Source organism: Lissotriton helveticus, chromosome 7, assembly GCF_964261635.1.
Source record: "Lissotriton helveticus chromosome 7, aLisHel1.1, whole genome shotgun sequence".
Lineage (NCBI taxonomy): Eukaryota > Metazoa > Chordata > Amphibia > Caudata > Salamandridae > Lissotriton > Lissotriton helveticus.
In genome coordinates this window covers 977004488-977028079 of record NC_136068.1, presented here as the reverse complement: position 1 = coordinate 977028079, position 23592 = coordinate 977004488, and the positions used below count along the sequence as shown (strand labels likewise).

The 23592-nt window shown below is 44.8% G+C and overlaps 1 protein-coding gene across 4 annotated transcripts in view; it reads right to left on the bottom strand.

The window, feature by feature from the left end:
- SLC6A7 (solute carrier family 6 member 7) overlaps positions 1–23592 on the bottom strand; it is a 454425-nt gene that overhangs the window by 200575 nt on the left and 230258 nt on the right. For all 4 annotated transcript variants that reach the window (XM_078653584.1, XM_078653587.1, XM_078653585.1 and 1 more), the window contains 3 exons: positions 13735–13834; positions 12003–12103; positions 10782–10949 (listed from right to left, as the gene is read on the bottom strand). In XM_078653584.1, the coding sequence (XP_078509710.1) occupies positions 10782–10949; positions 12003–12103; positions 13735–13834 (369 nt within the window). The remainder of the gene's footprint in view (positions 1–10781; positions 10950–12002; positions 12104–13734; positions 13835–23592) is intronic.

Here is a 23592-nt window from a genome sequence, read left to right as displayed (position 1 = left end):
TGGCTGTAGAGGACGGTTATATGAGGCCTGTGCAGCCATCGGGCTACTTACACACCACGCCCCGGGTCACTGACCGAGACCCGACCACAGTGGACTGCACGGTTTTGGCCTGGCAGCGAATAGCGCGACACATGGGATTCACGTTCCTTTACTCCCCGCTTATGCCCCTAGCACATGACCCGCGGTTGCGCATGGCCTGTGAGGAGATCGGCCGAAAATTGCTAGTAAAACTGCCGGTCCACACATGGGGCGAGCTGTACCTCCAGGGACAATTCCGCACGGCGGCTCAGTTTTTTGGTGAGCATACCCCCTCTGTAATGGACACCTTCCTTTATGTCAGGCTTCGCCAAAATGTCAAGGCGGTCACGCCCTCTTTCCCGGACGAACCAGACACCCTGGCCCCCCTCCATACGCTCCTACAGGTTGACTCCCCGAAGCACGTGGTGTCTATGCTATATCGGCATGCACAGCCGGCACCTTCCCCCCCCTCCCTTAGATCCCGCAGGGACTGGGATGCCGATCTTGGCACCCCACTTTCGGACGAACAGTGGGAAGAAAGCTGCTCCCACACTAATGCGGTCACCAGTAATGCCCGTCTCCGGCTGCTGCATTTCAAATTCTTGCACCGCACCTACTTCACTCCCTCTAAGCTGTTCCGCCTCGGACTGAGCGCAAACGATCGCTGCCTCCGTTGCAGGGGCGAAGGGGCTGATTTTTTTCACCTTGCGTGGACCTGTCCCGCTGTGGCGATGTACTGGCGCGAGGTTTTCGAGGCATTGTCTGATATGGTAGGGGTGGATGTTACACCCTGTCCCAAGATAGCTCTGCTGGGTCACTCAGCGCCGGCATTGAAAACACATAGGAAATTTTTCGCAATAGGCCTCCTGCTCGCCAAACGCCTTGTGGCATGCAAATGGGGTAGGGGCCGTGCGCCCAAGTTCAAAATATGGCTTAATACAATGATCACATGGCAAGAACAATTACGCAATTATGCCGATCTCATGCCTCATATGTCCCGCCCCAAGGATCTCTGGGGACCCCTGGTAGCCTACCTTCTTCAGGAGCAAGGGGACAACTCTTCAGAACCATGCGACACGCCCTCCTTGCATGACTCCGCGCCCATTTCATAGCCATGTTACACGCATCACTACTGTTTCCTGTTCCCCCCCCACCCCCCACCTCCGTATCTCCCTCCTCCCGTGTCAGCCTAATGTATAGCACTGGTTTGCAGCATCACTTACCCTGGAGATGGTTGCACTGCATCCCCCCTCAGACAGTTACGTGCCCCCCCCCCCCCTGTCTTGCGATTCCCCCCCTGTCCACACACAAGTTATGGCGGTATATCACGTGGGAGTTTAGTTTTGTTCAAGGTTTATGTTAGGTACTGTACCAAAAAATTATAAAAGAAGCCTCAAAGCACTAGGCTTGACTGTGCAGCACTTCCAGAGTCGTATTTCTACTTTGTATGTTATCCAACGATACCAGTTTATATCGCGGCCGGCCCGTTTCGGGTTGTAGGCGGCATGCTGTGTCTAACATCGGTAATGCTATACTTCTAATGCTGGACATGTTATGAACTGATTCTATCGGTGCTGCCGGCCTGATGTCACAGGTTGTAGGCGCGAAGCTGTGTGTTGCTTTCTCCTTATTGCCGATAAAGGCTTCACAAAAATAAAAAAATAAAATAAAAAAATAAAAAGAATATTGCAAGTCACTGAGGATTTTTTGTGACCATACAGAGGGGCAAGGGTGAAGGCTGAGTTTCTTTGAAAGGTAATGGTACTCTGAGGTGAAGAACAATATAAAATGAATACCCATTTGATGGAATCTTATTACATGTAATATATGATCACACCATTAAGCACCCCCAAAAAAGGTGAAACCCTTCAAATCTTGCTCCTTCATATGAAGAAGTATGATAGTAAATATGTATATTAATTACTGGTTCTGTAGCGCAAAATTAAACACACCAATATTTAGGTAGTTATATGCAGATTAATGTAATTCACTTTTAAAAATAGCTGTCGTTCATAATGTGTAGTAACTTGCTATTAGTGGACAGGCATGCATGCTACTCCGTTGGCGTCTGCTTGGCAGGAAAGTGCTGAAGAACAAGTTACTTACCTTCTGTAACGCTTTTTCTGGTAGATACAGTATCTGCCTGTGGATCCCTCACCTTGTGAATATCCCCCTTGCATCAGCAACGTTCGGAAAATTCTTTGTAGCATGCCGGCGTGGACGACGTCATAGGAGCACGGCATCGCGTGCGACTCCGTCTGACGTCACCGACTCCTTATTAGACCCACGTCGGCGTGATGACGTCAGTTCCGCCCTTTTTTCTGTGTCTTCGAGGCACCCAGACGGACCAATGACAGCAAATATACATATATACAGTGTACATAGTGCACACATAGTGCGTTGCAAAGGTATCAAAAACCCAAAATATATACAAATATAAATACATAAACTCAGGTATAGCAGAGCGGACAACGGGGAGGCGGGTGGGTCAGTGAGGAATCCACAGGCAGATACTGTATCTAACAGAAAAAGCGTTACCGAAGGTAAGTAACTTGTTCTTCTGATAGATACATCTGCCTTGTGGATTCTTCACCTTGTGAATAGAGTCCCACAGCAGTCCCCACTCCCGGAGGAGGGTGTCCACTCTGCTATACCAGGAAATCTTGGAGGACAGAGCGCACAAAGTGGCCGTCCCTCCTCACTTCGGTATCCCAGCAGTATTGCTTCGCGAAAGTATGGCGGGAGGCCCAAGTCGCGGCTCTGCAAATGTCCTCAACAGGAACACCTCTAGACAAAGCGGATGTTGCAGACATTGCTCTAGTTGAATGCGCTCTGACACCCTCAGCAGGGTCCTTACCCGCCAGAGAGTAGCAAATCTTGATGCACAAGATTATCCATCTGGAAAGTGTGCGCTTGTGCACCGCTCTGCCCTTTTCGCAGTCAGCAAAACCCACGAAGAGCTGATCATCAACACGATAGTCTTTAGTCCTATCGAGATAGAAACTGACTGCTCTCTTAGGGTCCAAGCGATGAAGCCTCTCCTCCTCCTTGGAAGGGTGAGGGGGAGGATAAAAGGTAGGAAGGGTAATGGATTGTCCTAGATGGAAGGGAGTTACCACCTTAGGGAGAAAAGCAGCCCTGGTCCTGAGAACCATTCTTTCAGCATGAATGGTCAAGAATGGGGGATTGGAACTAAGAGCCTGAAGCTCACTTACCCTCCTTGCCGAGGTAATTGCAACCAAGAAGACCGTTTTAAAAGATAGAAGCCTCAAGGGACACTTGTGCAAGGGTTCGAAGGGAGAACCCATCAAATAGGTTAACACAAGATTCAAATCCCAATGAGGAACAACAAAAGGAGTAGAAGGGAACTTATTAGTGAGACCCTTCAAAAATCTTAAAACCACAGGAGACTTAAAAAGAGAGGGCTGATCCAGCAAACAGAGAAATGCCGACAAGGCCGAAAGATAACCTTTGACTGTGGCAACAGCAAAACCTTGCTGCGGCGGAGAAAGAGCAAACTGTAAAATGTCAGACAAATGAGCCTTCAAAGGGTCAACAGCCCTCTCCCCACACCAAGAGACAAATGTAGACCACCTATAAGAATAGATGGACTTAGTGGAGTCACGCCTGGCAGAAAGAATGACATCCACCACATCGTGAGGGAGAGAAAAACAATTCAAGTTGCCCCCTTCAATCTCTAGGCATGAAGGTTTAATGTCTGGAGGTGGGGGTGTAGAACCTGCCCCTCCATCTGAGAGAGGAGGTCTGCCCTGAGAGGGAGACAGAGTGGCGGGTGAGAGGAGAGGTGGAGAAGGTCCGTGTACAACACCCTACTTGGCCAATCCGGGGCGACCAATATGACTTGGGCCCGGTCTTGGCGAATCTTCCTCAGAACCCGAGGAATCAAGGGTATGGGAGGAAACGCGTAAAGGAAACGATTTCCCCAACTCAACTGAAACGCGTCCCCCAAAGCTCCTTGCATCGGATACTGGAGACTGCAGTATGACAGGCAGGGAGCATTCTCGTGAGTGGCGAACAGGTCCACCCGAGGAGTCCCCCACATCTGAAAGATGTCGTGAACAACCTCCGGATGGAGCCTCCACTCGTGGTCGGCAGAGAACTGCCGACTGAGAACGTCTGCACGTACGTTCAGAACTCCGGCCAGATAATTTGCCATCAGACAAATCTGATGGTCCTGAACCCAGGACCAGAGACGCAGAGCCTCTCTGCAGAGGCACTGCGACCCTACTCCTCCCTGCTTGTTGATATACCACATCGCGGTCGTGTTGTCTGTCAGGACTTGAACCGACTGACCGCGAAGGGAAGGGAGGAAGGCCTTGAGCACCAGACGTATCGCCTGCAACTCTAGAATGTTGATGTGAGGCAACCTTTCCTCTGGAGACCAAAGACCTTTGATCTCCAGGTCCCCCAGATGAGCACCCCACCCGAGAGTGGATGCATCCGTTATCACTGTGGCAACCGATGGAGGCAGTTGGAAAGGATGAGACAGATTGCCTTCCACGCTCCACCAAGACAGATACGCTGCAGTTTCTCTGGAGATCCTCACTGACTCCCTGAGATCTCCGTTGTGTTGATACCACTGCCTGCGGAGGCACCACTGGAGTGCCCTCATGTGCCAGCGTGCATGGTTGACCAACAGAATGCAAGAAGCCATCAGACCGAGCAGACCAAGGACCTTCAGGACTGGAACAACCGCTCCATTGTAGAATAAAGGAATCATTTCTTGTATGTCGCGAATCCTTTGAGGTGGAGGGAATGCACGATATACAGAAGTGTCCAGTACCGCACCTATGAACAGGTTGCGCTGGGAGGGCACCAGGTGAGACTTGGGTACATTTATCGAAAAACCCAACCTGTGCAACAACTGAGTTGTCTCTTGCAGATGATGGAGCACCTTCTCCAGCGACTCTGCTTTGATCAGCCAGTCGTCCAGATAGGGGAACACAGGAACCCCCGAACTTCTGAGATGCGCAGCCACCACTGCCATCACCTTGGTGAAAACTCGAGGCGCAGTAGTAAGTCCAAACGGAAGGACCGCAAACTGCTAGTGTTGCGATCCCACCGTAAAACGGAGATACTTTCTGTGCGACTTCAGAATGGGGATGTGAAAATACGCATCCTGCAAGTCGATCGACACCATCCAGTCTTCTTCCATCAGCGCCTGAGGAACCTGTGCAAGTTGGAGCATTTTAAACTTCTCCTGTTTGAGATAGAGGTTCAAAATCCTGAGGTCCAGGATTGGACGTAACCTGCCATCCTTCTTGGGGATCAGGAAATACCGGGAGTAGCACCCCTTACCCCTTTCCTGCTCTGGAACCACCTCTATCGCACCTTTTCTGAACAGTGCCAGGACTTCTTCCTGCAGGAGAAGCAGGTGGTCCTCCGAACAATAACCTTGGCAAGGAGGGTAATTGGGAGGGAACTCCTGAAAAGGAAGTGCATACCCATTTTCTACGAGATTGAGAACCCAAAGATCTGATGTAACCAATTCCCAATCCCGTAGAAAATGAGTAAGCCGACCCCCTACCGGACCCGCATGATCCGGAATGGCGGATCTATGGCTGCTTTGCTGCTACGGGTGGGGGTTGATTGTTAGAGGAGGAAGTAGAGGAGGAGGAGGCTTGGCGTCCACAAGCACGACCCCTTTGTCTACCTCTGTATGATTTATACAAAGGGTTTTGCTGCTGCTGCTGGCCTTGTTTATAGGGATGAAAAGTGGATCTACCAAATCCCCTAAAATTGCTAGTGGTAGAGCCTCTAGCCTGCAGGCCAAAAGACCTTGCCGTTGCCCAGCTATCTTTGAACCTCTCCAAGGCTACATCCGCTTTTTTTCCAAAGAGGCCTGTTCCGTCAAATGGTAAGTCCATTAGAGTAGATTGAACATCTGCTGAAAATTCAGATGACTTTAGCCATGCGGCCCTTCTCGTGGCAACAGTAGAGCCCATTATCATGGCCACAGAGTCCGCCGTGTCCATGCCACTCTGAATTACCAGGCGGGCTGCAGCCAGAGTATCAGAGAATACCTCATTGAAGTTCTTTTTATCTTCCTCCGGAAGCTTAGTTGACAATTGTTTCACAGAGTCCATCAATGCATGAACATATCTCCCCAGAAGACAAGTAGCATTGGTAGATTTAAGAGCCATGCTACCCGAGGAGAAAATCTTTTTCGCAGACTGGTCCAATTTTTTAGAGTCTTTATCTGCTGGCACCTGAGTAAAAGAACCCGCAGACCTGTTGGAACAAGCGGCCTGCACAACCAGACTCTCCGGAGAAGGATGCGAAGAGAGAAACTCAGGGTCGCCAGGTGCCACCCTATAACGTCTTGCCATCGACCTTGACACCGCAGGAGCAGTCAATGGTCTCTTCCAAACCTCCATTATTGGCTCAGTCAAAGCCTCAGTGAATGGGAGAGTAGGCTCTATAATAGATGAAGGCGAATGCAAAACCTCCGTGAGGATGTTAGGCTTGAACTCAACGGTTGGTAAAGTCAGATTGAGCAGCTCTGCAGCCTTCTTAATGACGACATGGTAGGGTGCCACATCCTCAGATGGTGCATCAGAAACTGATGGCAAACTCCACTCAGGAGAGAGTTCCAGGCCACTAGCACTACGCAGGTCCTCAAAACAGTCCCCTTGATCCAGAAGTTCTCCTTCCTCTACTTCAGGATCTTCATACTCCTTTTCCTCCAAGAGGCGCTGAGCTCTGCGCCTCGACCACTCCAAACGAATCGAAGTCGTCGGATCCGGTAACGACTCTGATGGAGCCGGAGCCGGCGTCGAACGAGGAGCGGGGACAGCTGGAGGACGAGAATCACGAACCGGCATCGTACCTCGATCCAGTTCTCGAGGTTGCTCCGGAGCCAACGAAGCCGTGTGCGTTGTCGATGACCTCGGTGGCGCCGTACCGAGCCAAGGCGTATAAGGCGTCGGCATAAACGGCATAAAAGGTGCCGGAGCATAAGCTTGAGGGACACCCAAGTTAAAAGACAACGGACCCATGGGACCAGCCGGTGCACCAGTGGGGTACATTGCCCTAGCATAAACGCCAAACATGGCATTAAGGAAATGCGAGGGGTCCTGTCCAGGACCAGGAAAGGGAGGGTACGAACCCATCGGCTGCTGCGATGGAGGCTGCTCCGGCATTGGTTCATCTTGGCCATCTTGATTCTCAGGGTTTTCCACCGGAGACGGTGTCCGTGGAATCTCCCCATCTCCTTCATGCTCCGAAGAATGGCGCGACTCCGGATTCGGTTCTTGCTCCGGAACCGCGGAACCCTCACGAGTTCGCATAGGTGAAGGTGACACGAAGTCCTTGTGATGTTTTCGAGACGAAGACTTCCTCTTCGAGTCCGAAGACTCTTTACCAGAGTGATGTCTTGAGCTATGCTTCCTCCTCTTGTGCTTCTTCTTCGAGGAGCCCGAAGCATGACCCGAAGCAGACTTCGATCCGGACCTAAACCTCACTCTGGACCTCGACCTCACTCTGGACCTCGACCTCGAAGCCGATCTCGACCTCGACTTCGATCGCGACTTCTGCCTCGACCTCGAACGTCTAGATGTTGACCTCGAAGACCTTCCAGCCTCTTTTCCTTTCACCTTGGCCAGCAGAAGTTTCGCCTCACGCTCTCGTAAAGCCTTTGGGTTCATCTTGAAGCAGAATCGGCAGTTCTTGATATCATGGTCCGAACCAAGACACCACAAACAATCGTCTTGAGGATCGGTGATAGACATCATCCGGGCACACGATCCGCACTGCTTGAACCCCGTCTTCCTCGACGACATCCTCGACGAAGAACAGACACTCGACAGAGAAACAGTAACACAAAATAGCAACAAGTAACTATCTGAATCACAGAAGATCCCAGAAACCGTTAGCGTCGATGACGCGGAAAAAAGGGAACTGACGTCATCACGCCGACGTGGGTCTAATAAGGAGTCGGTGACGTCAGACGGAGTCGCGCGCGATGCCGTGCTCCTATGACGTCGTCCACGCCGGCGTGCTACAAAGAATTTTCCGAACGTTGCTGACGCAAGGGGGATATTCACAAGGTGAGGAATCCACAAGGCAGATTAATCTATCAGAATTGTAAAGTGGCCTATGTAGGAAGGGTTTTGTGTTGTGCGTGACTGACCAGAGCAGTGTGTGGTATTCCTTACCTTACAATGTACTTGTAAAGTCAGCCATTTTAACTTATTTCCTGCCTTTGCATTGTGGCAGTGACATCAGAGCCCTAGAACCTTGCAACCACCAAGCTTCACTATGGAATGTATCTTTTTGAGAGTGAACTCTTAGATAGAAGCCAGCGCTGCAGCTGTGACTAGCAGGCAGGGTTGTTAAGCCATACTTCTATAAAGAAGATCTTATTTAATGCCTTTGTGTCTGGAGGATCTTTACACAGTGCTCTCATCTTAACATTGGTCACTGTGCCTAAAACTGTAGTGGAGTGAAGTAAAGCGAGGGAAAGAATGCAAGTGCTCTGCATTAAATGTATTGTTGTGTCTGAGTGGTGGGGTGTAGGTATTGGTGTGGCCTATGTATGAAGTGATTTGGTATGGTCTTATCAGTAGTGGGTTGCACACCCTGGATTGTTGTAATCGTATGGCTATGCCAGAGGTGAAATGAAATAGAATGAGGGGCGTGTGTTTACGTAATTCCCCAACCTAGAATTTGTGAGCGTAACTGCACTGCTTGCACAGTGGACACTATGTGGAATTCATGGTAAACAAACATGAGTTTACAGCATGGCTACCTGTATTAGGCTATGAGTTGTGCATAGACGTGTATGTTTGTTTGCTTTGCATACAAGTGAATGTTGTTGAGCATACGAGAGCAGGAGAAAATAGCACACCCAAAATAGAGTTATACATAACTTCGCAGACAAAATGCCTTTTGATAACAAAGTGCAATCTTGTTTCCCAGCTGCCTCCATACTGGCATTGTATGGAAGGAATACTTTTACAGTTATAGAAGTCAGTATACGTCCTCTGTGGTACCTACAGCAGGCGCTGGGAGGGAGGGTCAGAAAGTGTTCAGATACCTCAGACTCGCACAACCCATGGAGTGTGGCATGGTTTGTTTGGGCTGTCACCTTAGGAGAAATGAATGTTGGCCTGAAGTAGCTGCCCCTAACATCACTACATTAGTCCCACTAGCAGGTAAGGTTGAGACACGTTAAGGTGAGCAGAGATGGATGGGATACAGTGTTAATTGCTAGGGCCTTTTGGCCCACCCTTGTTGATGAGACAGTGTAATTGACTTCGATTTTTTTGAGCGTGCTTCTTGAGCGAGGTTTGCATAATGGTTATGGAAACAGGTCCTCTGTTCTCACATCATGCTTACTTAGAAGCTGAAGCAGGGGCAACATCTGCGAGACAGTCGGGAAACGGCTTTTACAACGAAGCCGTTTCCACGAAATCTTTAACCACGCATGCCGTACAACGCATGCGTGGTTACAACTAATGCCTTTACCACGCATGCCTTTACTACGATGTTTGTAGTAAAGGCATATGTGGTAAAAGTAAAAAAAAAAGGGGGGGGGGGACTTGGGGGGTCTCCCCCCCAAATAAAACAACTCACCATAAGTCACGTCGGCATCAGAGTTGATTAAGAGAAATCGGTAAAAAAATATGCCGTTTTCTTTTCACGACGTATGACGTCACCACGCAAATAGTCGGTGAAAGGTTTATGCGTGCTAAACGAATTCCGTTGTAACGCATGCGTGGTAAAGGCATGCGTTGCAATGGAATTCGTTGTATCATCATATATTCAGACAGTCGTGAGTGGATAGACCATAGTCTTCCGCTTACCATGGCACGGTGAGCTCTGAGTGACATCATTCACCCAGGTCAATGAAGTGCGTGAAGTGTGTAAAGAACCTTCATTTCATACACTGATTTTGGAGCATGTCCATGGTTGACAACCCTTATCTAAGCCCTGAGTGCAGGGAAAGATAAGTACCACGGCCCAGAATGAGGTACTTAACAAGAACGGTAAGTACCTCCTAGTCCAAAGCATTCCCTTAGAAGTCAGGCATAATATGATGAATTCATGTTTAATGCTCTGATTTCTGCACGTTTCCCTTACTTTTTGGGGCCTTTTCCATTGACAATTTTCGACAGGTCCTACCTACTGAAATCTGTCTGAGGAAAACAGCAATGGTGTTATAACTATTGCACAGCTCGGAATTCTGCACCCTACGCACACTTCAATTTGCACTAGGATCGCAATTTAACCTCTAGGTCATGAACAGGAACTAGAAAAGTCAAAATAGGAAGTAAACAAATACGTATTACGTGGATGTCTTTTTCTAGCCAATGAAAAATTGAAAATAGAGAGTTTAAGGTAAGTACAATTAAAGAAGAAGGTAACGTTCTGAATATACACCTGCCACAGCCCAAATATGCAGCTAGAGGGGCCACTGAAACATTCATCAGGACATGGCACCGCTTCCTACTTACCGCACATTTACATTTACTGGGTAATGGGCCAACGCCTCTTGAGGAAATACAGAGGAAATATGCTACAGTGCTATTGTCTCAGCCATTAAAACTCATTAAAGCTGACATACTCACCCTACTGAGCACAGACCGCCACCAACATGCATCAGACTACTGCGTATGATGGAAACTTTGTGAAAGTCATACCCGCATTGCCAAAAGGTACAGTAATTCCAAACAGCAGATTGTATGCTATGCACATGATAATTAACAATAGGAACAACACATTGAAAGAAACCCACTGACCTGCCACAGAGTCCCTTCTTCCTTGAGGATTGCAAACAGCATTCCGGCTGGAATCAGCAAGCATGGCAGAAGACCCATCAGAATCCCAAGAACCTCAGACCAGAACGGGAAGCGATACGTGCCATACACCGAGGGCTGGTACTTAAGGATACTGTACGCCAACAAAGCCTGCAGTAGGGCAACAGGCATGGGTCATGGGAAGGATAAATCAATCAAGCATCAATGACCTCCGCTAAGGGCATTAACCCCTTCCACGCTCATGACGAGCTGGGCTCGTCATGAGGTAGCCTCCTCGCACGCTCATGACGAGCCCAGCTCGTCATGTAACATGCGCTTTACAAAATCTCAGCGTGCGAGCGGAATTCCGCCCGCACGCATGCGGTTAACAGTCATTGACACCTCTCAGCGGCGCAAAATTACAAGTCATGCAATATTGAGACCAAGCAGAAGGAACGAGTACATTTAGTCAGAACAGGCAATTATGAGTTGTTAATATCCTATAGTATGTGAGCAACAAGACGAATCCGTCCCATCTCCCAATTTCACCCTCTAAAAAAAACAAAGCAACTGTCACCATATGTTTCATGTCCCTGCTCCAACCTTTCAATTAATCTAGAATGAAGGCGAGGAACAAAGTTAATGACCACATTCTAAGCCTTCTGATTGGTCGAGGCAATATTGGTATTTCACAGATGATGATAATAAATGATTAACTTGATAAAGCTTCTTTAAACAAGTCTAGAGTGGGCAACAAGGTGTTTGAGTAACTACGTGATATGGAAATATCTGCAACCTATATATTCACTACCTTATGAATGGAGAATTGAGAAAGTCTATAGATAAGTATGTGAAATTTCAAGCATGTTTATCCATTAAAATGCATGTCGGACTGAGTTTGAGTCAAGGATATGACCAGCCTAACTATTGGGTATGGTCTAGGTTTATTGTCAAAGATGAGATATGGATTCACCACCAGTTCTGAGGGAAGGAGAAGGCCAAGCAAAGATCATATATGCTTTTGGTTTTAATGTAGTCTAGTGTTGGGAAGGTCAGCATCTCTCTCAACTCTGGTTCCCTTCTGGGATGTTTTTGCCAGATTTTCATCTTTTGGTGACTCTATAGCACTGCACGAGAATGGACACCTCTTTCCAATAACAATGACATCATTTATGTCCAGATGTGGGGCAAAGCACATAAGATATTAAATACAGGCTGGCTCACCAGCATCGTGGCCGGGGCCAGAAATATCCAGCAGGTCTTGAAGTAGATCCCCGGTTTCATCCCTAGCATCATGTGGATATCACGGCAAAAGCGCTTCATCCCTAGAGGAAATATGTAAACTCTTACCATCGGATTGCCATCAAAGTCTATCAAAACGTGAAATGACACTGCCATCAAAAATCTGTGATCTAATTACGTTAATTATCATGCAAATATGTCAAATTATATTAGCAGATGCGATCCAACCAAACAAGTTCAAATAGCACCACCAATATGTTCATACAGCAATATCTTCAAGAAATAATGTTTTGATCATGTCTCTAAATCCGAATGAAATCTCATGACTTTGTGTTGTTGGTTACATTTTGTCCAGATGTTTGTTTGAGCCCACTTAATAAATAATTTTAATGATGCTTCTGGAATACTTTGGAAGATCACAATGAGAGAGGCCTGCAGACCTCTGCGGTTAACGAAGTTTTGCCAAATACAAGTACATGGTAAAGTCGTACAGTGTGCATATCAGTGCCATTAGACTGACAGCAGATTGTCTTGTGGCCAAAGGTGTTAGTAGACCCTGAGCTGAGTCCGAGGTGCCCTACTTAGCTTCCCATAATGGTTCTCGCTGTGGATGGTGGATTGGGAGATCCTTCTGGGGCGTTTGAAGCCAGCATTCCTGATGAAATCACTGAACAAAGCTGGTGCTGTGTAGTTCAACACCATTAGCGCACCTTGATGCAAAAGTGGATACGTAAAACAATTGACGGACATCCACAGGCAAAAAGTAAATCCTACCCTCAGATAGAACATCTATTCCATGAGCCAAAAGGCATTTTTGAGCTACTAATGTTTAGCCAAAATATATAAAATACTGGTAAGATCAAGTTGTGATCCCCTTGCCATCTTATGTCTTTTGAAATTCTCGTTCTCTTCACATGAACGGGTCAAAATGTTTGGCACATAGTTGTTTGGCAGCCTTACAGTGGTAGGGTATGAGTTAAAGACCCTCCCTTGGAAGTCACTTCCTTCCTATTGGAATGTGTCATATAACTGTGATGGCAAGCTGCCACCACGATCTGACAGTAACTGACACCCTTATGTTGGAAGACTTATCGTGGGATTGCATGGAGAAGGGATAGTTTTAAGGGAAGGCCAGGTTTAGGCTGGGGGGCAAGGTATGGGGTTCAAATTTTAGGTCTTAGGGCGGGGTAAGGGTGGTATATGGTAAGAGGCATGGTTTTATGCCTCAAGGCAAGGGAGGGAACGGGATAGTTTTGAAGGCAGGTTTAGGCCACAGGGCGGGTGGCGAGGTAGGGGGTTTGAGTCTTAGAGCAGGAACAGGGGGCAGAGTAGTGGCGAACCTTAGCCACGCATACCACCTTACCATACATGCCTTTACAACGAAAATGCATGTTAAAGGCATGCGTGGTAAAGGAATGCATGGTTAAGATGCATTCCTGGTTCGGGCTGCGCAGTAGATGCACGCAGTTGGGCATAAATAAATGGGTTGCAACAAGAGTTTTGCATGGGCTGAAAAGTGTGCACACACATATAAGTATATATAATAGAAAATGTTAAATGCTTCAAATCCCAGTTCTCTCACTTGGCACCTCTCATGGACATTAACAATAAAATAGACAAAAATATTTCTTTAAAAAAGACTAGCGGTCAAGGCTTTCAGGGTCCACCCTGCCCCTTCCTTTGTAAGATAAAAACGTGTGAGTGCTCTTCTTACCATAGACGCGAGTCATGACGAGGCAGGATGTGATGACGACCACCATGAGTCCGAATCCAGCACTGTAGTCATCCAGAAGAACCAGCCAGTACATGCCGCCCTGGAGAGACGACATGCAGGCACAGTTTAATTATTTCACCTTCTCTTGAGGATATCCTTATAGCAAAGAATGTTCATACATATAGAGGCCTATGGGTGTCTTTTAGGCATTGTCAGGCTGCCAGTTCTATGTATTGGGTAGTGAAGGTGCTGGTATATCCTGGCGGGAGCTGTGACACTGGTCTCCCATACCACTGTGGCGTGAAATACCTTTTAGCACTTTTTTTGTTTAGAAAGACAGGCCCATAAAGCAGGGGTCTGCTCTTGAAGAACGACAAAAACCAATGTGCCGGGAGTGTCTCCCACTGGTAAGGGACATTTGTTTACTTTTCTTGTCTGGGGCCGCCATATTTTACATACTGGACGTAGGAAAACATTCAGTGGACATGATAGCAGAGGAGATAGCCAGTGGCTTTCTGGTAGCAGATCTGCTGTCAGGGACGTCACCACCATCAGAATTTCATAGCCATGAAAACAAATTCAGGGGTAAATGACTATCCCTGTGCAAACATTAGTTTGAACAAGGATTGGAATTGCGAGCTGTGTTATCTTTATCACACCCTCAATATGTTCCTCTCATAGATTTTAACAGGTTAAGCCTGCCACAATTAATTGGGAAAAAGTGAATAAACATATAGAGTTCAGTGTGTTAAACACCAAGTCTGCATGTTATGCGTCATTTTCAAGTTGAAAACTTGTAACCGGGTGTATTATTTGCACCGAGTAAATACATATAATAGCATTCACTAGGTGTGCTAAATACCACACCCTATGCACCACAATTTAGAGTTAGGGCCTTACCATGGCATTGGATACAAGTAGTGAGCACACAGAACAACCCCCAATTTTCAGCAGCTTTCCTATTACCACCTGCCTCTTAAAGATGCCTTATGTTATCAAATTGGTCCACATAGCAAAAGGGTGAGCAGACTATCCTTGCAATTTTTGTGCTAATATACAGCAGTTAGAGAACTATACTGCCAGTTGTTGATAAAACATACCATATAGAAGAGAACAATTCTCTTAACACCATTTAACCCCTTCACTGCGGCGGCTATTCCGCCGCAGTGCTAAGGGGGAGGGGCGGCCGCACGGCGCTCCCGTGCTCGTGACGGAACCGCTCCGTCACAAGCCTCGGGCGCGCTGTGCTTGTGACGGAACGGTTCCGTCACGGCCCCGCCTGCCCAATAGAACGCTCAGTGCAGGCGCGGAATTCGCGCCGCGCAGGCGCGGCGAGTGGGCCGTGACGGAACCGTTCCGTCACAAGCACAGCACACCCGAGGCATGTGACGGAACGGTTCCGTCACAAGCATGCATGGGGTTAAATAGCAAAGAGCATTTTAATGGCAATGCTCTGAAAGTTCTTTTTACAACAAGCTGTTTTTAGAAGGCTGAGCTCGCATGGTTCCTTAAATGACAGAGGCCCAAGATCTAAGAAATGAATGTCGTTCATATAGGAATCAGGGGCTGGACCAATGCTTAATTTGAGCTGGTGGTTGCTGATGGGGGCCACCAGCACTTATTTTTGGTGACCAGCACTTTCGTTTCCCATCAGATATTTACTGAGAGCTGAAGAGGGAACAGCAAACCAACCAGAAAGACGGAGTTAGAGAAAGGCGAAACAAGATCACAAAGGGAGAAAGAGGAACCTGCAGGAGTGATATAGAGGGGCAGGGATACAGGCTCTCATTCAGTGGAAGTGGCTGTTCTCGTCAAGTGATATGATCAAGGAGATGATGTAGTAAATTAACATGCCATCCCTTTTGGACTTGGGTTTCTAATGAGCAATTTACACCATTATTTGGAATGCAGTAAAGGAATCGCCCAATTATTCACACCGAGAATTTATTTCCTAGTGAGATAAGTCCACCCCCATCCCTGCAATATTTTCAGGTGTGTCCATAACTAGTCGTGATGAAGACCCACCATGATGTAATAAAAGCACTCACTTTTTAGGGGGTTCAAAACATAGCTGATTCATATCCAGCATGTACTAATGAATTCCTGGAATATGGGCAATCAAAAGACTGATATGCTCAGCCCATCTATGGTGAACCGAAAGATTGGTGCAGATTGGACAAGCCTTTATGAAAAATGTAAAACTAGTGTACAGGTGCTACATTACTTTCTTTTTGATGCACTGAGGGAGCACTATTTTTCACTGATCACCTATGGAGCACCTATTATTTTTAACTTACTTTGACTCATGAAATTGTTTGAAACTTTGGATTGTCATCCAGTCTGTGCTCAACAACTTCTTTTCATTTTTAATGTCCGTATAGTTCAGACTCCCATGCTTTTCGTCTTCTCAAATGAGAAATTGAGTGGCAGGGTTGAATTTGGTACAAAGTGAATAATTCACCTTTCACTGATCATACAGAACCAATTTTATTTTGTATTGTATTAGACACCCAGGTTCTGAGGAACATAGGCTTACCCCATGGTGATTTTAAGTGAAGTAAGATAAAGGGGCAGGGAGTGTCTGATAGTGGATTGAAGAGGAATGAGGTGGTTTTAAGGTTACCAGCCATGATATTCAATGTACCATGTGTAATTGCACCTGCTGCAGGCTTCCGAACACAGCTTCAGGCACCAGCACTCTTTCTTTTACAAATTAAACACTGTCCAGGAACACTATACTTGTGCAGTGGCCTAGTAAAGGGGAAGCAGTGGGTGCGGGCCGCTCTGGGCATCATCACTGAGGGGTTTGACAAAATGGCAAAAATATGTATAACTATCTTTTTTCCCATTATTTTAATAATGTCAATGTGGGCGGGGTGACAAGAAATTTTCCGCACCAGGTACCACTTGACCTTGCAACGCCACTGTGCTTGTGAGAGCATATACATAACCATGAGTGACTCAAAGCCATTGTGTATCTATTAATGTGCATGTACAAGAGTGAAAAGGACAACAAACTCCGGCAGAGACCCACAAGCCCCTGTTTTTCTTCTGACTTTGAAATTGTGGTGATTAGCAGACAACTCGTTCTTCCTTTTGCTTGCATTTTCACATGTATTGAGATTGTGCCAGTGATAATAGGCTTAACAGATAAGACAGTTATGTGCCAAGGTTGATAAAACATACCATATAGAAGAGAACAATTCTCTCAATACCATCTAAATAGCAAAGAGCATTTTAATGGAAATGCTCTGAAAGTTCTTTTTACAACAAGCTGTTTTTAGAAGGCTGAGCTTGCATGGTTCCTTAAATGACAGAGGCCCAAGATCTAAGAAATGAATGTCGTTCATATAGGAATCAGGGGCTGGACCAATGCTTAATTTGAGCTGGTGGTTGCTGATGGGGGCCACCAGCACTTATTTTTGTTGACCAGCACTTTCGTTTCCCATCAGATATTTACTGAGAGCTGAAGAGGGAACAACAAACCAACCAGAAAGACAGCTGAAGAGAAAGGCGAAACAAGATCACAAAGGGAGAAAGAGGGACCTGCAGGAGTGATATAGAGGGGCAGGGATACAGGCTCTCATTCTGTGGAAGTGGCTGTTCTCGTCAAGTGATATGATCAAGGAGATGATGTAGTAAATAAACATGCCATCCCTTTTGGACTTGGGCTACTAATGAGCAATTTACACCATTATTTGGAATGCAGTAAAGGAATTGCCAAATTATTCACACGGAGAATTTATTTCCTAGTGAGATAAGTCCACCCCCATCCCTGCAATATTTTCAGGTGTGTCCATAACTAGTCATGATGAAGACCCACCATGTTGTAATAAAATCACTCACTTTTTAGGGGGTTCAAAACATAGCTGATTCATATCCAGCATGTACTAATGAATTCCTGGAATATGGGCAATCAAAAGACTGATATGCTCATATCACTTGACGAGAACAGCCACTTCCACTGAATGAGAGCCTGTATCCCTGCCCCTCTATATCACTCCTGCAGGTTCCTCTTTCTCCCTTTGTGATCTTGTTTCGCCTTTCTCTAACTCCGTCTTTCTGGTTGGTTTGTTGTTCCCTCTTCAGTTCTCAGTAAATATCTGATGGGAAACGAAAGTGCTGGTCACCAAAAATAAGTGCTGGTGGCCCCCATCAGCAACCACCAGCTCAAATTAACCATTGTTCCAGCCCCTGATTCCTATATGAACGACATTCATTTCTTAGATCTTGGGCCTCTGTCATTTAAGGAACCATGCGAGCTCAGCCTTCTAAAAACAGCTTGTTGTAAAAAGAACTTTCAGAGCATTGCCATTAAAATGCTCTTTGCTATTTAGATGGTATTGAGAGAATTGTTCTCTTCTATACGGTATGTTTTATCAACCTTGGCACATAACTGTCTTATCTGTTAAGCCTATTAGCACTGGCACAATCTCAATTCATGTGAAAATGCAAGCAAAAGGAAGAACGAGTTGTCTGCTAATCATCACAATTTCAAAGTCAGAAGAAAAACAGGGGCTTGTGGGTCTCTGCCGGAGTTTGTTGTCCTTTTCACTCTTGTACATGCACATTAATAGATACACAACGGCTTTGAGTCGCTCATGGTTATGTATATGCTCTCACAAGCACAGTGGCGTCGCAAGGTCAGGTGGAACCTGGTGCGGAAACTTTCTTGTCACCCCGCCCACATTGACATTATTAAAATAATGGGAAAAAAGATAGTTACACATATTTTTGCCATTTTGTCAAACCCCTCAGTGATGATGCCCGGTGTAAAGATGCGGAGGAGGCAATGAAATGTTTAAAATAGGATTTATTTAAGTTAAATCCAAGGACCCACTGGAGCACAAACCAAAGCGTCGAGATCAGATCAGCTCCAACCGCTTCTCTGATCTAGAACTCAGGTTCACAACAACATTCTCCATTACATGTGTAACATTCTACAATACCAATGACAATTCCATTAGTGACATCAATAATAATACTAGAAAGAAAAGAAGGATATTACCACATGTATCTTTTCCACAAATAAAACAAAATAAAATAAAACAAAACAAAGATAAAACAAAACAAAGAAAGATTAATCCAGAATATAATCATCTAATCTCTTTGGCAACTTAACACATCTTTTATGAGAAACATGTGACCCAAGAGCAGATGAACTAGTACCAGCATCACAATCAGAAACAGAAGAATCCAGAATAGGATCAGACTCTGAACGAAGAGTAGAACCAAGACCATCACTGGAACAAGCAAACTGTTCCTTATGTATTGGAGCAGAAAAGGGATTATCAAACCAAACATCTTCACCATCTTCCCTTTTATAAAAAAAAATTCTTGGCCAGGTCTAAGAACAACCACAGAACTTTTACTCCACCACCCTCTGCCCTTGAGAAAGACAGTGGATTCAGAAACCTGTTCCACTTCAAAGGGCCTGCTGAACTTAGACATACCTTTGGATGTGTGAGAAGGATTAACAATCCTAACCCAATCACCAACATTCACAACCTTACTCTTACAAAGATGAAAATCATCATGATAGGACTTCCCTGACATTTATGCAGAAGTGATGTTATCTCTAGCTTTAGAGACAGAAGACTCACAACTTTCTGTCAAATTGCTCTTATTTTTAAGTTGAGGCAAAAACAAAGATCTAGCTTGTCTGCCTCTCATCAGACAAAAAGGAGAAACTCCCGTACAAGAATTAGGAGTCAAATGATAACTCCAAATTTTGTCTTTCAAAAAGTCAAAAACATCCAAACTACTCTCCAAAGCAGCTTGGATCCCCTCTTTAAAAAATCTGTTGGCCCTTTCAACCTGTCCATTAGAACGGGGACTATAAAGAGGAGCCCTCTTGGCAGACACTCCAAACTTTTTAAGAAACATTTCCATTTTGTTGGAAACGAACTGAACACCATTGTCAGACCTAATAGAAATAGGCGCCCCCTCAATCCTGAAAACATTGTCCAGGAAACTAATAACCACATCAGTACTAGGATGCTCTACAAAAGAATAATGTAACCACTTAGAAAAATCATTAATAAGAACAATTAAAAATCTATTTCTCTGCCAAGACAATCATAAGGTCCTGAAAAGTCAATAGAGAGCTTTTGCCACGGACCTGTAGGAGCTTCACTAATAGACAATGGTTCAGTAGAAACCTTCCAGTGCTTGTCAGACCTAACACACAACACACAGTTATTGATAAACTTCTCAACAGAGGCATCCAAACCAGGCCACCAATAATGACTCTTAAGCAACCTCTTTGTACCTGAAACACCAGGATACCCTGAATGTGCTAATTTGATAATCTTCTCCCTGAGACTCCCTGGTGGAACAAACAAATCATTCCTCAATAAAATTCCATTTTCAATCGATAACTCATTCGCCACTTGTGCAAAACTCCTCAATGATGATTCAAGATTTTTAACAGAGGGCCATCCATTAACAACAAAAGATTTGACCTTAACTAACAAATTATCTTTACCAACATGATCATTCCATTCATCCTCATCAATGCCAAAATTGCTGGACTCAACAGCATCCAAAGCAGCCACTACACAATCTTGCTGATCAGTGACCTCATCACAAGAATCACCAAGAGGAGGTAACCTAGATAAGCAGTCTGCAGCAAAATTCTTTCCACCCGGAATATGCTGAATCTCAAAGTTAAACTCCTGCAGTCTCGCTATTAACCGAACCAACCTAGAAGAAGCCCTACCACTCTTTACACCATCCATCATATAAACCAAAGGCTTATGGTCCGTCACCAAAACAAAAGGCCTACCCCACAAAAAATTCTTTAACTTCTCCACAGCCCACACACAGGCTAAAGCCTCCTTCTCAATCGTACTATAATGAACTTCAGCACCCCTAATTGCTCTTGAGATGAAAGAAATAACTCTCTCCTTGCCATTAACCATCTGCGTGAAAACAGCCCCCAATCCAACTGTGCTTGCATCCACAGTTACAAAAGACTTCCCTTCAGGGTCAAAAGTTTTAAGACCCGGAGCACCAGCAATAAGCTTAATCACACCCTGAAAAGCTAAATCATGGACATCAGTCCAAACAAATCTCGAACCTTTTTTTAGTAGTTGTCTCAGTGGTTCAACCACCAAAGCATATCCTTTCACAAACTTCGCATAATATTCACTTAACCCAAGAAAAGAGCGTAAAGCATCCTTGTCCTGAGGCCTGCTAACATTTTCAAGATTGCTAATGATGTCTTTTTTTGGAAAAATCCCCTCCTGAGTAATTTTATGGCCTAAATAGTCAATTTCTTTAACTAAGCATTTACATTTTTCCTTGCTCACCGTCATGACTTTGCTGCTTAGAATCTTCAAAACTTTTTCCAGAGTGACATTATGTTCATCAATTGACTTAGCAAAGATTAAAATGTCGTCTTGAAAAGACTGGACACCTTTAACTCCACTAAACAAATGTTCAATTAACTTTTGAAAGACACTGGCAGCAGATGCCAGGCCAAAAGGCATCCTCAAAAATCTAAACAACCCAAACGGAGTTATAAACGCCGTCAGATCTTTAGAATCCTGATCCAAAGTAACCTGATGATATGCTGCCTTCAAGTCAATAATAGAAAGAAAATTCGCTCCATTGACAGCAGCCAACATTTCTTGTATTCTTGGCAAAGGATAAGTTTCCACTACAATGTTTTTGTTGAGAGATCGAAGATCTACACACAATCTAATTTCTTGATTCTTCTTAAGAGCAATAACGATAGCCGAAACCCATTCTGAGCTATCAGTAGGTTCTATGATGCCTTGAGAACAGAGACCATCCAAATGTGATTTGAGTTTGTCCCTCACACCCAAAGGTACCATGCAAACTTTGTATTGTACAAGTAAAGCTCCTTTTTAAGCTTGATCCTGTGTGAAAAACCTTTGACCTCACCCATAATATCTTCAAAAACATTCTTATACTTATTCAGAATGGTAGATAGAGGATATTCCAAAGAAACATTGTTAACAGGCATTTCTCTCAACTGAATAGGACGATCTGATCCTGGGCATAAATTAATGCCAAGTTTACCAAGATCATACCACCCAACAATATTTTTTCCATCAATTGCAACATAAATTTTGGTAAATACGGTACGAGTCTCAAATGTTAATGAATCTTCAAAGAAACCCAACATTTTAATGTCAAAATTGCCAAAAGCTTTAGGATTGATATCGGATTTAGCAAGTTTGACACCTTTCCATTTTTCATAAAAGAAAACATCTGATAAGATAGTCACTAGCGAACTAGAATCAGCCATCGCTTCAAAGGCAACTTTACCGACATGAACTATCCCTAAAGGAGCTTTGAAAGGAAGAGAAATATTATTTATATTACTATCAAAGGAATAATCATAAATAGTGATGATCAAATTATCCAAATCATCACTGACATAAGAAACACTACCAACAGTGGGATTAGACTTACCACCTCTCCTTTGAATCCTACATGAAGAATTAAGATGGCCAATTTCACCACATTTAGTACACTTTTTTTAAGTGCAGGACAATCTAGCAGCAATAACCTTAGATGACTCAATTGATCTCTCAATCCCTTTTGCCAAATCAATTACCTCTGCTAAAGTAGGATTACGACAAGCTAAGAGTCGCTCTTGCACTTTTTTAGCTGCACAATTAAACACAAACTGATCCCTTATAGCTGTATCAACATAGGCACCAAAATCGCAGTTTGCAGCTATGACTCGTAAAGCTGCCACATAATCCTCAACAGATTCATCACTGGACTGTTTCCGTTTATGAAAGACATGTCTTTCAATCATAACATAAGGTTCTTCTTCAAACTGTTTTTCAAGTCTTGCAACAGCTTCAACAAAAACATTCCATCCATCACCCCCTTCAATTGGTGGCGCAATAGGTACAAGGTTCTTAAAAATTTCTATTGCAGCTGTACCTAAATAACTAAAAAGAACAGCTTTCTTCCTTTCTGCAGAAAATTTTGTTCCATCAATGGCAACGATACAATTCTCAAATGTGCCAAACCATTTTTTCCACCTCAGTTTTGGTTTCCCTGGAATTTCTAAAAAAATAGATGGTTGATTACAGATTTGAGACACTGCCATCTCAATCACCTACACAAACAAACCAGTAAAACTGAAAAAAAAGTGTGTGCAGATCACAGTTGGAACAAATTGTGACAAGCACTTCAAAATTAAAAGTGTGCGTATCACTGTAGAAGATAGTAAATAAATAAATGTAAATACCAATGTAGATTGCTTCCACAAAGTGCCAATGACAGGGTCTCGAAAACGAGTGTGCGAATCACTTAATTCGCGGTTCAAATTAAAAGAAATGACATTAAATTGATCAAATTCCTCGAACGGCTTCACTCCGCTAAAGATCTCCGACACCCTTTTCACAATGCAGAAACGAAACTCGCAAAATGGCCACGACGTAGCACTGTCATAACGTTGCGTTTCAGATGAACGTTGCGCTTAATTCAGCCGCTTGCGATTTAATAAAACAAAGATGGCGTCCACGATGAACGCTTCAAAACGCTACGTTACAACGATGCGTTTCAGGCTTCACTTGACGTCACACAGCAGCTCACAAGTGCACGAGCAAGGAAACAGCCGTTGAAACGCTTCACAGATGCTCAATCTTGTGGCGTGAAATCCTCCAAAAATACAAATTTCACAGTACCTCGTAGTTCAGCGGAGAGAAGATACATTAGGTGTCATCAGGGTAAAAGTCAAAAGACTATGCCGTAAGTTAGGTTTTCATTCAAGTTTGAAATAAATTAAATTAAAATTACGCTTGGCAACACAGTGGGTCCATAAATTATTAAATAAACCTCGTCGCCAATGTAAAGATGCGGAGGAGG